This window comes from Brienomyrus brachyistius, chromosome 7, assembly GCF_023856365.1.
Source record: "Brienomyrus brachyistius isolate T26 chromosome 7, BBRACH_0.4, whole genome shotgun sequence".
Lineage (NCBI taxonomy): Eukaryota > Metazoa > Chordata > Actinopteri > Osteoglossiformes > Mormyridae > Brienomyrus > Brienomyrus brachyistius.
Window position 1 is genome coordinate 19,869,878 of NC_064539.1, and position 20,234 is coordinate 19,890,111.

The 20,234-nt window shown below is 38.4% G+C and overlaps 1 protein-coding gene across 10 annotated transcripts in view; it reads right to left on the reverse strand.

Moving 5' to 3' along the window:
- LOC125746370 (B-cell receptor CD22-like) overlaps window positions 1-20,234 on the reverse strand; it is a 39,467-nt gene that overhangs the window by 5,876 nt on the left and 13,357 nt on the right. Inside the window, exons 1-9 of one of the 10 annotated variants that reach the window (XM_049020292.1) lie at window positions 19,296-19,611; window positions 18,742-19,023; window positions 10,887-11,144; window positions 10,129-10,476; window positions 9,516-9,773; window positions 8,923-9,013; window positions 8,779-8,824; window positions 8,631-8,696; window positions 8,261-8,547 (exon numbers count right to left, since the gene is read on the reverse strand). The exons of 1 other annotated variant lie outside the window; for it this stretch is intronic. In XM_049020292.1, the coding sequence (XP_048876249.1) occupies window positions 8,428-8,547; window positions 8,631-8,696; window positions 8,779-8,824; window positions 8,923-9,013; window positions 9,516-9,773; window positions 10,129-10,476; window positions 10,887-11,144; window positions 18,742-19,023; window positions 19,296-19,350 (1,524 nt within the window). In that variant the 5' untranslated portion in view covers window positions 19,351-19,611 and the 3' untranslated portion in view covers window positions 8,261-8,427. Of the gene's footprint in view, window positions 1-301; window positions 560-914; window positions 1,263-1,360; window positions 1,619-1,897; window positions 2,261-2,525; window positions 2,623-8,260; window positions 8,548-8,630; window positions 8,697-8,733; window positions 8,825-8,922; window positions 9,774-10,128; window positions 10,477-10,886; window positions 11,145-11,436; window positions 11,800-12,064; window positions 12,173-13,913; window positions 15,281-15,372; window positions 15,442-15,794; window positions 15,841-15,930; window positions 16,022-16,533; window positions 16,792-17,146; window positions 17,495-18,660; window positions 19,024-19,295; window positions 19,620-20,234 lie in introns of those variants that run through there. 8 more of the 10 variants (XM_049020290.1, XR_007398956.1, XM_049020293.1 and 5 more) reach the window with 8 other exon arrangements.

Below are 20,234 nucleotides of genomic sequence, written 5' to 3' on the forward strand. Positions count from 1 at the left end.
TATTAGAAATACTGGTCATCTTAAACCAAACAAATGTGTTGGAATGTAAACATGGAGCATCACATACAAAAACAATGAATCAGCAATGTTTGTAATTTCCATATGTAAATGAAATGCTGAGTCACACGACAATAACCCTGCATCATAAAGCCCACGATTCATTTTCACAGATATGATTTCAGCTGATATTCTGCACTGTTGTGTCAATAATTAATAAATCTGTTATAAAAATAAGATATACATATTTTTACAGCCAATTTAAAAACGTAAAGGCATAATTCCTTTATCAAAGTTTACTTACTTTCAACAATAATATTCACTTCGTCAGATACAGTCACCTTTTTGCCATTTAAAGCACATGAATATTTTCCTGTGTGATGATAGGATATGGGACTGAAGTGAAGTGTGGACTGTGCTTCTGGGAGCGTCTGGTTGTCCTTAAACCAGGTGAATTCTGATTGGCTGAGAGAGCAGCTGTCTGTGTCACATGTCAGCTTAACAGAGTCTCCTTCCCTTATTGTTCCATTTACTCTGGATGAGGTCATCACCACCTTCAATTCTAAAATTATATAATATGAGAAAGAAGAAATAACTGGAAACTTCTAAAGTAGGACATAAGGATTTTCTGACACAGACCGAGAACAATATGGCAAAGAGGAGAAGTCCTGTCACTTAAAGAAAGTCAAGCATTTTTCCGGAATATGTGATACTTTGCTGTGTAGTTAGATTCTCACTGCTGTAATTTGCTTTGTGGCCCATATACTTCGGTCTATTGAAATTCTCCTCTTCATAACATAGATCACACAATATTTTATATTTTTTAAAACATAATATGTATTTCACATAAAACATAAATACTCTTCAAAGATATTAAATTTAGTTTATATTATGCAAGAATTAGCTGAAAGACTCACCATCAACTTGAAGAGTCACTCCAGGTCCATCACACTTCTCACACCCGTTCGTTACGAATCTGAATCTACACTCTCCAGCATCCGTCTTTCTAATGTTCTTTATCTGCAATGTACAGTTCCTCACCTTGTTCCCCAAGAGTTCTGCTCTGCCTGTGTACTCAGCACTAATGTCTGCATTATTACTGTGATAGACATATGGTTTCCCAGTACAGTCCACATCATTCCGACTCCACATGCTGGAGTTCACTTTGTATGGCTCTGGATACTCATATTCACACTGAATGAACACAGTCGATCCTCTCGCTGCACACAGGTTTCTCTCTGTGTAATGCACAGTCCATGCATCATCTATAATCCACAGAGAACATGAAGCAATGGTTTATTCATCTTGGTTTTGGTAAAATCTTGACTTTAAGCTTATTACACAAAAGTATTGACCTACTAACCTTTGACAGAGAAATTCATTGATTCGGACACAGTCTGTCTGTTGCCTTTTAATCCACAGGAGTAGTTTGCAGAGTGAGATGTGCAGACAGGACTGAAGTGAAGTGTGGACTGTGTTTCTGGGAGCTGCTGGTTGTCCTTAAACCAGGTGAATTCTGATTGGCTGAGAGAGCAGCTGTCTGTGCCACATGTCAGATTCACAGAGTCTCCTTCACTGACTCCTGTACCCTCTTTCTGTGGAGTCATCGCCACCTTTAATTCTGAAGGACAACATTTACCTATCAGATTTACAGAAAGTCATCCATAATTTTTTCATCATGTTTGGATATTCACAGAACCACAAAAACTCAAGATTTTTCCATCATATACACATAAAAATTGCTGTTGCAAAGTTATTATTATATATATATGTATATATTTTTAAATATTAAAGATAACTAACTTTAGTACCTAGTTTTTTTTTTAATAAATATATTATTCATTTGTTCAGTTTCATTGTAGCACTGGCTAAAAATTATAGTTTTTTTACCAAGACTTACCATCAACCATTAGAGTCGTCCCAGGACTTCCACTCCATCTTAGTTTATTATCTTTGTTTATGAACTTAAATATATACAGACCAGCATCTTTCTTTGTAATATTCTTTATCCGTAATGTGCAGTTCTTCTCTTTGTTCCCTAAATATTCTGCCCTGTCTCTGAACGCATCACTAATGCCTGTATTACTGCTGTGAGAGACATATGCCATTTTATCACAGTACTCATCATCATGACACCACATGACTGTCTCTACTTCAAATGAATTCTCATATTTATATGAACAGGGAATGACCACAGTGGATCCTCTGATGGCACAGAGTGGATTTCCTGAGTACTCTACAGCCCATTCGCTACCCAGGACCCCTGGAAAAAATATTAAAAAGGCAACATTATATAAAAGTAAGCATTAAATTTTAATTTTAAACGGTTGTTTAAGTGCAATATCAGTTGCATTGTTTCCTTTTTTGTTTCTCAAAAAAAGGCACATTTGAAGTTACACATTTTAAGGCTAAGGCCCTTAATCCGACTGGGATAAAACTAATTAGAATTTAATTGCAATGCGGAGAACTTCAGCAAATTTAATCTAAACGAAAGATGCTATCACACGCTGAGCTGTGACTTTTCTTACCTGGTAAAAAGACAACAGTTAGTATCCAGAAACTCAGAGCGTACTGAAGTCCCATCTCTGCTGATCTCCTTTCTGACACACTGTCTGTTCAGGGACTTTAGAACTAATATGCATAAATCAAACCCTCCCCCCCCCCCCCCCCCCTCAGAACTATTTATATATGTGATAAGTTGGGCGTCTGCTTATTATCTTGTTCCACTCTACAGGTCAACAAGAACTATTCCCTCTTTCGTTATTTTAAAAACTAAATAAAATCCAGCTTATATTTTACCAAGAAATACCAGTTGAGATATTTTCTTGTTTTTTAGTTTCTCTTTTTTCCACTTTAATTTCATTCTGTAACCTTACAGCCTAAGTACCCAGAAGTAGAGAAACCACAAGGTACAGGAGGTGGCTGGCAGTTGTTTTTTTTTTTTAACTTGAACTATATTTGAAATAAATTGGTTGCTAACATCAGCACTATTTAAACTCTGCTGTGTCTTATGCTACGGAACAACATAAAACCCTTAGTGACAGAGGGAATGAACCAGAACAACTCTTATACAGAGTTACAACACTGGCTGAATTTAAATTGGATTAGATTACAGCACATTAGATTCAACTTTAATGTCGTTGTACAAACTACCAGTAAATAGACATCCATCTATCCATCCATCCATCTATCCATCCATCCTCTGCTGCTTATCTGGATTTAGGTCGAAGAGCCTGCAGTCTAAGGAAGGATGCCCAGACCTCCCTCTTCCCAGCCCATCTTTTGTTGCTGTGGTTTGCTGCAATGTTGTGTTGAATAAGGATCTTTGCTAGTACTGGTTTAACTCTTCGATGGTTAGCTAGCTAACATTACTGTTGGCTAGGAAGCTCAGTAGAATAGTACAGTGGAACCCCTGTATCAGCTGATTTGGTAACCGCGATCTCAGCAACCCTGTCAGTGTAAATAAAGTTATCTGGTTAGATTGATTACATGCTAAAATTCTCCGAAATTAGTCATACACAACCATAAACAACATGCAATAATTTTTGGTTCCCAAATCAGGGCTTATTACCAGCCCTTATCTGCCCCTGTCGCCTTTATGATTTATGTTTCTTCATTGTCCTTTGTTGTTATCTTTATTTTATCCACTATATTGATTTTTTTTGTACTTTTATGTCAATAAATATTCAAAGGCAACAGTGTGGTCTCCCTCTCATGTTGGATCTGCTTGAGCCAGGCATTCTCAACAGGACAAATGTGACCGTTTCACTTTAGTGGACGGGCAGAGTGGAGACAGGAGATGGGAGTGAGCCCAAGTAAGCGACTATACTTTAGAAACAAACCAGAAAAACAGCAACCTGCAAGGATCAATATTTGTAATCGACTTCACAGAAAAACAAGCCCAAAGTTATGAAGGGTGCTTTGTGACAGTATTTAATACATAAATGTCATTTAAATGATTTAAATTATATGTCTCATATGAGAGTAAGATGGTAAGATTATCCACTGCATTTGAGCACAATACTAATATTATTAAGATGTTTCAGCTGTCATCTTTTGATCAGGGCTGCACATGGATGCTTCAATGCACAGGCTGAAGCCCAGGGGTCCTACTGTACAGTAAAAACAATATTAGTCACTGCCACACACCCCTTTCTCAGAACTATTTATATATATGCCGATGTTAACAGCAAATATATTTCCCCCAACAACAACAACATTACAGGAAAATACATCTCAAATAGCCCAGGCGACTCTGACCACATTAATGTGTGAGACGCCAAGTGTCAAGCGCTCATTTTCATGCACAAAATGTTGTGCCACCAAGAGCATTATTTAATGACGAAGTCAAATGATGCCTTACTGTATTTTGTCCACAGAAAGACAAACCCCAGTTACATTCCGTCCATGAAAGCATAAAAACTTCACTTTCTTGTGCGCACGGAAATGTAAAGGAATCATTTTGTTTCATTTTGTGCACAGAATTGATAGCAGCACCTTGCGTTTCATGGACAGAAGGCTGGGAAGGCAGGAATAAAAAGAAGATAGTTTCGTTCACAAAACACATTTTTGGCAGCTAAAATTCATTTTGTGTACAAAATGCACAATGAATGAAAGAAAGTCATTAATTACTGTATCATTAAATAGTCAAATATAAGAGCGTGATTAAATATATTCATCATTAAATATTGCTTTTGGTAACTCAATATGTATTTTGTGCACGAAAATGAACACTTGACACTTGACCCCTCATACTGAAGGAGTGGCAGTGATATGTCGGTTAGCACTGTTGCCTGACGCCTCCAGGGTGGTAACCTATATATGGAAACTGAAGAATTCCAATATATACCTGTACAGATGACAAAATTAAATATTTTTACTCCTGTCCCCTGCTCTGTGCTGACTAAAGACCCCCCACCCCACCTGAAAGGCTCTGTATGAGCAGGCTCTCCTGTCAGCATTCGGGAGAGGAGCTTCTGCAACTAGACTGACTGTAGAGCTCTGATGCAGATCTGCTTCAGCTTCTACTATTATTGTACGTCTAGCGCCCTCTTCTGGAAAAGCGAGAATTCATCCACTTAATTCCTTGTCCATTTCTCATCTATTAACAGAGCACCCCCTATGAACTTATTGCTGTTTTTGTTTACTGCAGTAAAACAGCGGGATTATTCCATGTGTGAACCTCATTAACCACTCTGGTTTGCGGAACGTGGTTTTGATGTACAGTGTACTGTGACCATGACACAGAAGTCGGTGGCACAAGATGTCATCAGCTGTTACTGCAGCTTTTTGGGCATCGCTCAGTGACTCAGCTATCTCTTCTCTCACTTTGTCATACAGAACAGGGATTTGTTTCTCAGCGAATAGCTTCCTAAATGGTCTCTACAGCCTCGGCTCCGTGATTCGAAGGAGGTAATGGAAGCTCGCGTTCTCTATAACAACATACGGCTGGGTATCTTTACAAATGAAAACGCAATGACGTCGGTTATTGCCTTAGAACGAGCAGAGCTGTTAGCCAAATGGGGTGTGGAAAAAAAGAAGTTGCAATACTTAGTTGCTCACCAGTCTTCTTGCTCGGGGCACCGCTGGGGCTAGCAGATATGAATCTGAGGGGGAGGCAGCATCTCCGCACTCACATTGTCCTCGCTTTAAGTTTGTCGTGCTGCCTGTGTACTTCATAGCGCCACGTCATAGTCTGCAAATTGCACGCGTTTTGTCAAATTGCACGTCTCTCTTAAGTGTTGCCAAACATTTAATTTGTAGCAATGTGCTGGAACGTGCACTTCACCCTTCTCTGCATGGCCGCCCCTGGCCAAATTGGGGCCCTAAGCAGAATTTTATTTTGAGCCCCCTCCCCCCCATTACAAAATGATTGTATTATGAAATGCAATTTAGGTTTACAACCTTTATTAGTAGGAACAAATCAAATGAACAGCCTCTTTCAACAATGGAACAAGCTCAAAATAGCCTAAGACTAGCATAGATTGATAAACCTGAGACAACACACGACCACCAACTGGTCAATTAACCGCTCCTTTTTCAACAGAGGTGAATGTATATGCAGTTAACAAGACATTCAATAAATGATAGTCAGGGCCGCTGGAAAATTTAATCTCCAGTCCACATCTACACAGAATGATCCTCTCTTCTGTCTCATGATTAGCAGGGTAGCAGCTGCGGTGTTTATGCCAGAAAGTTTTTCGTTTTTATTTCAACAACATACCCACCTTCACGTGAAGCACGAGCCTCCTCTTGTTTTGACTTTTTCTTTCTTTTGCTGGTTCCCCATTCATATTGCCGTATGGAGACCATCTCTCCACCTGCATGGATCCAACTGCCTGTCGGCGCATTTGACCGCTGATTGGTCAGATGCTGCCTGCTGTCAATCATTGCCGCAATGCGTGTGGTGTCAGATCACTCATCACTCATCTCCTTTTATTCCCCTCCTGCCTTGGGGTGACTTGATGCTCTGTTCCCGTTTTCGGCCATTTTCTTTAAGGATGGATGTGGATATTACTTTTGACTCCGTTACTAAAAATGGGGTTTCACTCTGTTTGCAAGTTTTAACTCCTTCTATTATATTAGAGTTTAAAACGAAGTTTTCTGGTTTAGATCCGCAAGGCCGGTCTAATAATATTGTTGATTTCATTTTTCGTTTAGGTTAACTCATTGTTAGGTTGAAGAAATTGTTATTAATCATTTGTTATCATTTCTGTATAATCAGCAATGAGTGTAAATATGTATATACATTATTTTGTTTTCCTTTAACCTTATACTTTAGATTATATTAGTTTACACGTATCCTGAGCACGTGTTTAAATAGTTGTCCACCTGAGTAAAACCAGAACTTCTTCTTACTCTCACAGTCCTTTCTTTGTTCTCACTCCAAGACCCCTGCCCCCCATTGACTATAAATAAAGGTGCCAAGGGGAACCACCCTTTGTAACACATTCCTTTGTAGCTCATCTTGCAGAGAGTGTGGTTACCCTTGTGCAAGTAAAACTTTAAGTATGTTGTCTCGTAATTAATGGTGTGTGCAGAGTTGGAGTGGAAAGCCTGACGCTTTCTCCAACACTCATAATGCGAAATGATTTTAGATCAAATTGCCCCTCTCAAAGCACGCATGGGACGACCTGCTCCATGACTTAAGAATACCACAGGACAGCTGCAGGGCACTAGTGTGGAGGCTGAACGGCAGGGGAAGAACGATAAGCTGATTGTATCAGAGTGGATATCTAGGACGTCTTTGTTTAACCTCCAGGAGGCAATTAGGAAACATAAAAATTAATATTGTGTATTATTTAAATCAATTGATGCGGCTTTTTAACCCCACTTAGAATCTATTCTTGCGAGCAGTTTGTAATTTTTTTGTTCGTAAAATTGACACTATTTGTTCTGCTATTGTTCAAACTTCCTGTTGTCAATCAGGTTATTGGAGCTGGGGGCTTTTGATGACATGGGGCCTATAGTGTTATCCTCTCCTCTATGCCCTTTAAATGTATGATTGTCCTTCCATAACTGCTCTATAGAGAGTGTACTGACATGCCAGCTGATTCATTTCTACTGGCCACATGGAGGAGAACGATGCGTTCGGAGAGCCAAGGGCATTCTGGGGGATCGAACCCAACCTGCCGTCACCTCTCCTCTCTGCTTCATTCTGGAAGATTCTACAGGGCCTTAATGAACTGCACAGGGGATTTCACTGTACACAAATGTGCAATGACAATAAAAGATATTCTATTCTATGCTGTTCCATTGTATTCTATGTGGGAGCAGAGCCTGTGGGGTATTCACAGAGGTTTCGGGGATCAAAGGGTAGCTGATGAGAACTGGGCACAGTCAGTACTCATGCTGACAAACTGGTTGACATCATGGTCTAACCTGAAGGTTTTCTGTCCTTGGGATCCAGATACTGGGTGCACTGAGCTCCCTGTCTTTCTCTAGGTTTCTTCAGGGTTCTCTGGTGTCTTTGCACTGTCCAAAAACATGCAGCTATTGGAACTGGAGAATTTAAGATGTCCAGAGTGTTTGTGTGTTTGCCCTGTGATGAACTGGCATCCTGTCCAGGGATTTCCTTGCCTTTTGCCAACTTCTGTACCACTTATGCTGGACAGGATCTCACAGTGGTCTAAAGCTTATACACATTCCATCCATCCACCTACCCACCCATCCTGTAACAGCTTATCTTAGTAAGGGGCATGGGGGGGAGGGGGTAGGAGCTTAGTTATACATTTTATGTGAAATACATATAAACTTGATAATATAAACAAAAGTTAAACTTTATTGAGTTTTTATGTTTCTTTAGTTACGTGTTTTAAATAAAGCTTACACTCTTTATGGCAAGAATTATCACTGTGGCAAAACAAAATGTAGCCACAGATACTAAAAGTGTAACACCAATAAAAATCTGAACATTAATTATTGCGCTGTTTATTCGATATTTATATTTTCATAGTCTGTTTCTTCAATGTTTACATTTTCATAGTCTGGGAGCTCACAGGATTCCTCGGAATATCTGTGGCTGGTTCTACTCTTCTCTGTAGAAGACTCCTAAAGCGGAAAACAGAAATAAAACACAAAACCACATTTACATAGATATACATTTAGATGAAAGCTGTACAGATTAGACTTGCCGTGCGATTGGCATAAACAGCTGAATCCGCCTGTTCTTCTGAATCGCTGCACAGGTCCTTGTCTCTCTGTGAATTCAAATGATTTAAAATTCTTCTATAAAACCTGCTGCATCATGTGACCAAGAAATAATCAGAAACCAGGTCATACTTTCTTGGTTCCTCCTTCGGTTTTGTCCACATTGACTGAATTTCTCCTGTAATAGAGACACATTAAATACTTAGCAGCACAGTTTAATTTAAAATTTAAAATTAAGGAATGTAGTGACACAGGTCTTTAAAGACAATACATCACCTTTTCATGAAGATGACAATCACAACAGCTCCAATTAACACAAACAATAATATTCCCACAGCAGTAATTATAATAATTGTATTAAAATGACCTGTAAACAGAGAAAACAAGGAAAACGTTGCTTGGCTCAATCAGAATCACAAATGCTAAGCTGTCAGATACACACTGTTTACAGAGCTGACAGTGGTGATGGAGTAACTTTACAGTGTTACTGCCCAGTGTCTTCAGAACTGACAATGAGGGATTAATCGTGTTAATAAACTGATTAACTTTAAGGATCCCAATATGTAACATGAATATTAGAAATACTGGTCATCTTAAAACAAACAAATGTGTTGGAATGTAAACATGGAGCATCACATACAAAAAACAACAATGAATCAGCAATGTTTGTAATTTCCATATGTAAATGAAATGCTGAGTCACACAACAATAACCCTGCATCATAATTAATGATTAATTTTCACAGATATGATTTCAGCTGCTATTCTGCACTGTTGTGTCAATGCTTAATTCATCTATTATAAAAATGACATACTTTTTAGAGCTAATTTAAAAAGTTTTAATTAATTCCTTTATTAAAGTTTACGTACTTTCAACAATGATATTCACTTCATTAGATACAGTCACCTTTCTGCCATTTATAGCACATGAATATTTTCCTGTGTGATTGTAGGATATGGGACTGAAGTGAAGTGTGGACTGTGTTTCTGGTAGCTGCTTGTTGTCCTTAAACCAGGTGAATTCTGATTGGCTGAGAGAGCAGCTGTCTGTGTCACATGTCAGGTTCACAGAGTCTCCTTCCCTTATTGTTCCATTTACCCTGGATGAGGTCATCACCACCTTCAGTTCTAAAATTATATAATATGAGAAAGAAGAAATAACTGGAAACTTCTAAAGTACGACATAAGGATTTTCTGATACAGACCGAAAACAATATGGCAAAGAGGAGAAGTCCTGTCACTTAAAGAAAGTCAAGCATTCTTCCGGAACATGTGATACTTTGCTGTGTAGTTAGATTCTCACTGCTGTAATTTGCTTTCTGGACCATAAAATTCTGTCTATTGAAATTCTCAACTTCATAACATAGAAAACACGCTATTTTATATTATTTAAAACATAATATGTATTTCACATAGAACATAAATACTCAGCAAAGATATTAAATTTAGTTTATATTATGCAAGAATTAGCTGAAAGACTCACCATCAACTTGAAGAGTCACTCCAGGTCCACCACACTTCTCACACCCGTTCGTTACGAATCTGAATCTATACTCTCCAGCATCCGTCTTTCTAATGTTCTTTATCTGCAATGTACAGTTCCTCACGTTGTTCCCCAAGAGTTCTGCTCTGCCTGTGTACTCAGCACTAATGTCTGCATTATTACTGTGATAGACATATGGTTTCCCAGTACAGTCCACATCATTCCGACTCCACATGCTGGATTTCACTTTGTATCGCTCTGCATACTCATATTCACACTGAATGAACACAGTCGATCCTCTCAATGCACACAGGTTTCTCTCTTTGTAACGCACAGTCCATGCATCATCTATAATCCACAGAGAACATGAAGCAATGGTTTATTCATCTTGGTTTTGGTAAAATCTTAACTTTAAAACTTGCATGAATTTATAGGAGGTTTATGTGATGTATTTCCTGCAAGTAAGAAAATTAGAATGATAGATAAAATAAAAACACAATCTCCACTACGGAAAAGCAAATTGGAAAATGAAAAGTCAAAGTGGAAAAGACAAAAATGGGTTTTAATCTTTTAGTTTTTCACAAATTATTAATACCTGAGTGGAAAACCGAAATGCAAATGGTGTTATTTCATTTTTCATTTTTTGCAGGATCTTTCACAAAGACTAATTGGCAAAGTAGAGACTGTATTTTCATGTTATCATTATCATTTTTGTTTTTGCAGAAAATACCTCCCATAATATAGACTGAGCTACTAACCTTCTACAGACAAATTCACTGCTTCAGACACAGTCTGTCTGTTGCCTTTTAATCCACAGGAGTAGTTTGCAGAGTGAGATGTGCAGACAGGACTGAAGTGAAGTGTGGACTGTGTTTCTGGGAGCTGCTGGTTGTTCTTAAACCAGGTGAATTCTGATTGGCTGAGAGAGCAGCTGTCTGTGCCACATGTCAGATTCACAGAGTCTCCTTCACTGACTCCTGTACCCTCTTTCTGTGGGGTCATCGCCACCTTTAATTCTGAAGGACAACATTTACCTATTAGATTTATAGAAAGTCACCCATAATCTTTTCATCATATTTGGACATTTACAGAACCACAAAACCTCAACTTTTTTCAGTCAAATACACATTAAAAAATTGTCTAGGAAGAACGCTATTGTAGAGTTTCTGAGTAATACTTACATAAATATTATTTTGTAATTAATAAAGATAACTTTAGTCCCTAGTTTCTTTTAAATAAACATGTTATTTACTTGTCATTTCATTGTAGTATTGGCTAAAAATTAAAGAAGTTTTTATCAAGATTTACCATGAACTGTAAGAGTTGTCCCAGGTCTTCCATTCCATTGTCCTGTTTTCTTATTGGTTATGAACCTAAATATATACTCACCAGCATCTTTGTCTGTAATGTTCTTTATCTGTAATGTGCAGTTCTTCTCTTTGTTCCCTAAATATTCTGCCCTGTCTCTGAATGCATCACTAATCCCTGTATTACTGCTGTGAGAGACATATGGCATTTTATCACAGTACGCTTCATTATGACACCACATGACTGTCTCTAATCTTAATGAAGCTGGATATTTATATGAACAGGGAATGACCACAGTGGATCCTCTGATGGCACAGAGTGGATTTCCTGAATACTCTACACCCCATTCGCTACCCAGGATCCCTGGAAAAAATATTAAAAAGGCAACATTATATAAAAGTAAGCATTAAATTTTAATTTTAAACGGTTGTTTAAGTGCAATATCAGTTCCATTGTTTCCTTTTTTGTTTCTCAAAAAAAGACACATTTGAAGTTAAACATTTTAAGGCTAAGGCCCTTAATCCGACTGGGGTAAAACTAATTAGAATTTAATTGCAATGCGGAGAACTTCAGCAAATTTAATCTAAACGAAAGATACTATCACACGCTGAGCTGTGACTTTTCTTACCTGGTAAAAAGACAACAGCTAGTATCCAGAAACTCAGAGCGTACTGAAGTCCCATCTCTGCTGATCTCCTTTCTGACACACTGTCTGTTCAGGGACTGTAGAAGTAATATACATGAATCAAACCCTCCCCCCCCCCCCCCCCCCTCTCCTTCTCGCTCAGAACTATTTATAATGGTGCCGAGTTGGGTTTCTGCTTATTTCCTGTTTCACTCTACAGACCAACAAAAAGCGATTTCTTCCTTTGTTAACACTCTCTGTGTTGTTAAATGTCTCACAAATGCAATCTGATAAATGCATTCAAACAGATTCACCAAGTTTCTGATAAAATGTTTTTAGCCATCATAAACCGTGCAGTGAGCAATAGGCATCACCCATGGAAATGTATTTATATAATTGTGGTAACACATTATGCGAAGGGGCACAGATAGCCAGTGACTACTGAAATACGAATTAGGAACAAATCATGGACAAATATATAGTTGCTATTTCAGAAAAAAATAGTCATGATCCATTAATGATGAACAAACATTGCATCGGTATTTCACTTATGCTGTTCATTACTTGCTCCTTCAGTAGTGCACGAAGCTTCACAGAATTAACAGATATAGTGACAAATATAGTAACTGCTTGAGATAAAACATGCGTCACAAATCGTTTGTGATTAATACATAAGTAATAGCATAACTCTATATTATTTGTGCCCCATCAAGTAAAGTGTTACTGTACTTTCAATATCCAAAATAAAGCAGATAAGTAAACTTAAACAGTAAATCTACCCTGCCAAGAAATACCAGTTGTCTTACTTCCTTCCCTTTTTTTTTGGAAAATTTTGTACAGTAACCTCACACCCTGAATACTCAGAAGCAGAAAGCAGATCTAATGTACAGGCAGTAGCTCTCAGTTTTTTTTTTTTTTTTTTTTAATATGAACTATATTTGAAATAAATTGGTTGCTAACGTCAGCACTATTTAAACTCCGCTGTGTCTTATGCAACGGAACAACATAAAAACCTTAGTGACAGAGGGAATGAACCAGAACAACTCCTATACAGTTACAACACAGACTGAATTTAAACGAGAGCAGATTACAGCATGTTAGACTCAACTTTATTGTAGTTGTACTTAAACAACAAAAAGTAGTTTGGCATCTGTCTGGACAGGTGCAAACGAGTGCTAGAAACACGCTGCGAACACAACTACAGCTGGATATCACCGGCAAAGACTACAGCTAAAAGCAGCCCTGGGGACCAAATTGTTTGTCCGTTAAAAGGGAAATTCCGTGATATGCGAGTCCGCTATATCCGATGCTTCTTCTGCATGTTCTCAAACGCGCACGGCCGGGACCAGCGGACCTCGTCCGTTATAGATGATATTCCGTTATAAACGAGTCCACTATAACGGGATTTTACTGTAATCACCAACTGCGTTGCCTTATCGCCATCTATGGATGGACCACAAATGGAAGTGTTTTACAAAAAAAAACCGCCTCTGTTACCCGTTCACCGCTGCTAATTACAAATATTAGTACGCAATAATTTTTTTTTTTAATTCAATTTATTTTTATATAGCGCCTTTCACAACAGTGTCAGTCCAAGGCGTTTTACATGAATGTGTTGTAATACATTGTAACATCAGAAATAAAATAAAGAGAGCCAGATGACAACGGAGGACAGGAACCAAAATCTCCCACGTAAGGAGAAAAAAAACCTCTGGGGGTCCAAGGTCAACTGGCTGCCCCCCGGGCGTACTAACATTAATTAAAACAGAAACGAATGGACTTGCTTGCTAAAAGGTAAGTGTAAGCTGTGATTAACATGCCCTCCCTTGTCCCTCCCCCCCGGTCCGTGGAAATGTTAATGGAATAAAACCGGTGGCAAAAAGGTTGAGGACCACTGGTCTACTGTACGCTAAAAACAATGTTTATTACTGCCACACGCCCCTTTCTCAGAACTATTTATATATGTGCTGATGTCAGCAGCAAAAATATTTTACCCCTCGACTGACAACAACTACAACATTACTGGAACATATGACTCAAATATCCCAGGCGACTCTGACCACATTAATGTATGAGGCGCCATGGGTCAAGTGATCATTTTCATGCACAAAATTTTGTGCCACCAAGAGCATCATCCATAAATCCATCCATTTTCCAAACCGCTTATCCTACTGGGTCGCGGGGGGTCCGGAGCCTATCCCGGAAGCAATGGGCACGAGGCAGGGAACAACCCAGGATGGGGGGCCAGCCCATCACAGGGCACACTCACACACCATTCACTCTCACATGCACACCTACAGGCAATTTAGTAACTCCAATTAGCCTCAGCATGTCTTTGGACTGTGGGGGGAAACCGGAGGATCCGGAGGAAACCCCACGACGACATGGGGAGAACATGCAAACACCGCACACATGTGACCCAGGTGGAGACTTGAACCCAGGTCCCAGAGGTGTGAGGCAACAGTGCTAACCACTGCACCACCATGCCGCTCCACCAAGAGCATTATTACTAAAGTTACATTTTGTCTATGAAATCATAAAATCTTCACGTTCTTGTGCGCACAGAAATGTAAAGGAATCATTTTGTGTTTCATTGGGGCACAGATTTGATAGCAGCACCTTGCGTTTCATGGACAGAAGGCTGGGATAAAAAGAGTTTCATTCACAACTATTTAATATTTAAAAATATAAAAATTGAATAAAGTTTTTTATTTATATTACCAAGCTTATAAGTATTTCACATAAAATGTACAACTAGGCTGGTCCCTCATGTTCATGCACAAAATATATAGGCCTATTGAGCTATAAAGTGCAATATTTAATGACGAATATATTTAATCACTTTCTTATATTTAATGACTATTTAAATTTAATTAGTTGCCAAAAATGTATTTTGTTTACACTCTTTATGGCAGTATGTATAACATGAAATGTACTTCAACAATTATCATTAGAACAAGACTAAATATAGCCACAGATACTGAAAGTACAACACCAATAAAAATCTGTCCATTTCCATATGTCTTTTGACCCAAATTGTTTGTCTTCCACCAGCTGTTATTGTGCTGTTTATTTGATATTTACATTTCCATATTCTGTTAATTCATTATTAATGTTTCCATAAATGCTTTCTTGAATATTTACATTTTCATAGTCTGGGAGCTCACAGGATTCCTCTGAATATCTGTTGCTGTTTCTACTCTTCCCCTTAGAAGAGTCCTACAGTAAAGCGGAAAACAGAAATGAATAAAACACAAAACCACATTTACATAGATATACATTTAGATGAAAGCCGTACAGATTAGACTTGCCGTGCAATTGGCATAAACAGCTGAATCAGGCTGGTTTTCTGAATCGCTGCACAGGTCCTTGTCTTCTCTCTGTGAATTCAAATGAAATTTTTTTCTATAAAACCTGTCACATCATGTGACAAAGAAATAATCAGAAGTGTAGTCATACTTGTCAGGATCGCCGGATAATGCGGATGAGCGCACGGGCAGGCAAGCGGGCAGGAAGCAGGCGAAGTACGGGGAAACCGGGGATTTATTGCAGGGCGTTATTACAAACATCGACTAACATCAATGACGGACGAAAACCAACCCAAGACATGGACTGAAATAGACAAGACTGGGCAAAAATAATCGGACACAGCTGGGCAAGATCGGGGAAGCACACGTGGATAATCAGGGGGCGTGGCACACACGAGGAACGGACGAGCCGGGCATGACAATACCTTCTTGGTTACTTCTTTGATTTTGTCCACATTGAGTAAATCTCCTCTGTAACACAGACACATTAAATACTTTAATTTAAAATCTAAAAAAAATTAAGGAATGTAGTGACATAGGTCTTTAAAGACAATACATCACCTTTTCATGAAGATGATAATCACAATAGCTCCAATTAACACAAACAATAATATTCCCACAGCAGTAATTATAATAATTGTATTAAAATGACCTGTAAACAGAGAAAACAAGGAAAACGTTGCTTGGCTCAATCAGAATCACAAATGCTAAGCTGTCAGATACACACTGTTTACAGAGCTGACAGTGGTGATGGAGTAACTTTACAGTGTTACTGCCCAGTGTCCTCAGAACTGACAGTGAGGGATTAATCATGTTAATAGGATAAACTAATTAACTTTAAGGATCCCAATATGTAACATGAATATTAAAAATACTGGTCATCTTAAACCAAACAAATGTGTTGGAATGTAAACATGGAGCATCACATACAAAAACAATGAATCAGCAATGTTTGTAATTTCCATATGTAAATGAAATGCTGAGTCACACGACAATAACCCTGCATCATAAAGCCCACGATTCATTTTCACAGATATGATTTCAGCTGATATTCTGCACTGTTGTGTAAATACTTAATAAATCTGTTATAAAAATAAGATATACATATTTTTACAGCCAATTTAAAAACGTAAAGGCATAATTCCTTTATTAAAGTTTACTTACTTTCAACAATAATATTCACTTTGTCAGATACAGTCACCTTTTTGCCATTTAAAGCACATGAATATTTTCCTGTGTGATGATAGGATATGGGACTGAAGTGAAGTGTGGACTGTGTTTCTGGGAGCGTCTGGTTGTCCTTAAACCAGGTGAATTCTGATTGGCTGAGAGAGCAGCTGTCTGTGTCACATGTCAGCTTAACAGAGTCTCCTTCCCTTATTGTTCCATTTACTCTGGATGAGGTCATCACCACCTTCAGTTCTAAAATTATATAATACGAGAAAAAATTTCCCCAGTAGTATGTAAGGATTTTCTGACACAGACTGAAAACAATATGGCAAAGAGCAGAAACCCTGTCACTAAAAGTCAAGCATTTTTCCGGAACACATGTGATACTTTGCTGTGTAGTTAGATTCTCACTGCTGTAATTTGCTTTCTGGTACATATACTTCTTTCAGTATTGAAATGATCCTCTTTATTGACAGACACAACACAAATCATATTTGTGTTATTTGGAAGATAATATGTATTTCACAGAGAACATAGATACTATGCAAAGATATTAAATTTCGTTACATTTTGCCAGAATTACCTGAAATTTGAGGTAAAGACTCACCATCAACTTGAAGAGTCACTCCAGGTCCACCACACTTCTCACACCTGTTCGTTACGAATCTGAATCTATACTCTCCAGCATCCGTCTTTCTAATGTTCTTTATCTGCAATGTACAGTTCCTCACGCTGTTCCCCAAGAGTTCTGCTCTGCCTGTGTACTCAGCACTAATGTCTGCATTATTACTGTGATAGACATATGGTTTCCCAGTACAGTCCACATCATTCCGACTCCACATGCTGGAGTTCACTTTGTATGGCTCTGGATACTCATATTCACACTGAATGAACACAGTCGATCCTCTCGCTGCACACAGGTTTCTCTCTGTGTAATGCACAGTCCATGCATCATCTATAATCCACAGAGAACATGAAGCAATGGTTTATTCATCTTGCTTTGGTAAAATCTTGACTTTAGAATTATCAAAAAAAAAATGCATAGATTTATGAGAGGTTGATGAGAGAAATCACCCACAAAACAAGACAATGAGAATGATTATGAAAATAATGCAATCTCAATACAATCTCCACTATGGAAAGCAAAGTAGGAAATGAAAAGTCAATTTTGAAATTGAAAAGACAAAATAGGGTTTTAATTTAATCTTTTCACAAATTACTAATACATGAATGGAAAATTAAAATGTAAATTATCCATCCATTTTCCAAACCGCTTACCCTACTGGGTTGCGGGGGGTCCGGAGCCTATCCCGGAAGCAATGGGCACGAGGCTGGGAACAACCCAGGATGGGGGGCAGCCCATCGCAGGGCACACTCACACACCATTCACTCTCACATGCACACCTACGGGCAATTTAGCAACTCCAATTGTTAAATTGGAAACCGGAGTACCCGGAGGAAACCCCACAACGACACGGGGAGAACATGCAGACTCCACACACATGTAACCCAGGCGGAGACTCAAACCCGGGTCCCAGAGGTGTGAGGCAACAGTGCTAATCGCTGCACCACCATGCCGCCCACAAACGGAAATTATGTTACTTCATTTTAGTTTTCAGGTTCTGCGTGATCTTTGCACTCAGACTAAATGGCAAAATGGAGATTATATTTTCATTTTATCGTTATTTTCTTTTTTGCAAGACATACTTCCCATAGTTCTTAAACCAGGTGAGTTCTGATTGGCTGAAGGAGCAACTGTCTGTGTCACATGTCAGATTCACTCCTTCACTGGCTCCTTTACCCCTTTTCGGTGAGGTCATCACCACCTTTAATTCTGAAGGACATTTACCTTTTGGATTTATGGTAAATCAGGCATATTCTCTTCATTTATATTTGGATATTCACAGAACCCCTAACCATATATGCCTAAGAATCTTCTTTCTAATAAGAACGCTGTCGCAAATCACATGTTTCCGAGTTATTAGTATATACTATTTTTAAAATAATATATTAAAGATAACTTTTGCCCCTAGTTTTTTAAAAATAAATGTATTATTCATTTGTTCAGTTTCATTGTAGCATTGGCTAAAAATTATAGAAGTTTTTTTTACTAAGACTTACCATCAACCATTAGAGTCGTCCCAGGTCTTCCACTCCATCTTACTGTATTATTTTTGTTCATGAACTTAAATGTATACAGACCAGCATCTTTGTCTGTAATGTTCTTTATCTGTAATGTGCAGTTCTTCTCTTTGTTCCCTAAATATTCTGCCCTCTCTCTGAACGCATCACTAATGTTTGTATTACTGCTGTGAGAGACATATGCCTTTTTATCACAGTACTCATCATCATGACACCACATGACTGTCTCTACTTCAAATGAATCCTCATATTTATATGAACAGGGAATGACCACAGTGGATCCTCTGATGGCACAGAGTGGATTTCCTGAATACTCTACACCCCATTTGCTACCCAGGGCCCCTGGAAAAAATATTAAAAAGGCAACATTATATAAAAGCAAACATTAAATTTTAAAAGGTTGTTTAAAGGCAATATCAGTTACATTGTTTCCTTTGGGGAGACAATCACTTTTTTTCTGAAAAAAGGCACATTTGAAGTTAAACATTTTAAGGCTAAGGCCCTTAATCCGACTGGGATAAAACTAATTAGATCTTAATTATATTGTGGAGAACTTCAACAAACTGAATCTAAACAAAGGATGCTATCAAATGCTGAGCTGTTGCTTCTCTTACCTGGTAAAAAGACAACAGCTAGTATCCAGAAATTCATTGCGTAGTGAAGTCCCATCTCTGCTGATCTTCTTTCTGACACACTGTCCGTTCAGGGACTTTAGAACTAATATGTATGAACCCCCTCCCCACACACACACACACAAACACACACACACACACCCAGTTTTGCTTCTTAGAACTATTTATATATGTGTTAGATTGGGCGCCAGCTTATTTCCTGTTTCATTCTACAGATCACCAACATCTATTTCTTCCTTTGTTAACATTCTCTGTGTTGTTAAATGTCTCACAAATGCAATCTGGTGAATGCATTCAAACAGATTCACCAAGTTTCAGATAAAATGTTTTTAGTCATCAAGTAATAGAATAATACTAAATTATGTATGCACCGTCAAGAATAATAATAAAAATAATACTCGATAAAACATATTATTATAATTTAATAATCTAATAAAACATATTTGCTGATCCCCGCTGAGTTCCAGTAGCCTCCTGCAGTGTGAGGTGCGTATCCATGTGATTCTCTCTCCAACCTTCACAGCCGTCTGCGTCTGAAAAATTCCCATCCACTGCTTAGGTCTCCAGTTCTTCCTCCAAAGGTCCTTTACCACGATCCTCTACATCTCTAGGTCGCGTAGCTTTGCCTGAGCAGCTTTCCGGAGTGCATCTTTTACCTGCGCATGTGCATGGGATAGAACAGAGACGCCCGTGTGCAGTATTGCAACATCTCATCACTGCACATACTCATGGACATTCTGGATTGTGGTTTGGGTCTTACCTCTATTAGGGAGTCTGCCGAAAATGATTCAAAATGGGCTCATGTCAACCTTTGCTTTTACCCTGGTTCTCATATGCAGCATTGTGCTATTGGTAGTGCTTTCACCAAGCTGAAGCCCTTATCTTCACAGCATTTTGCTAATTTGCTTCTCAAGGTCCTGT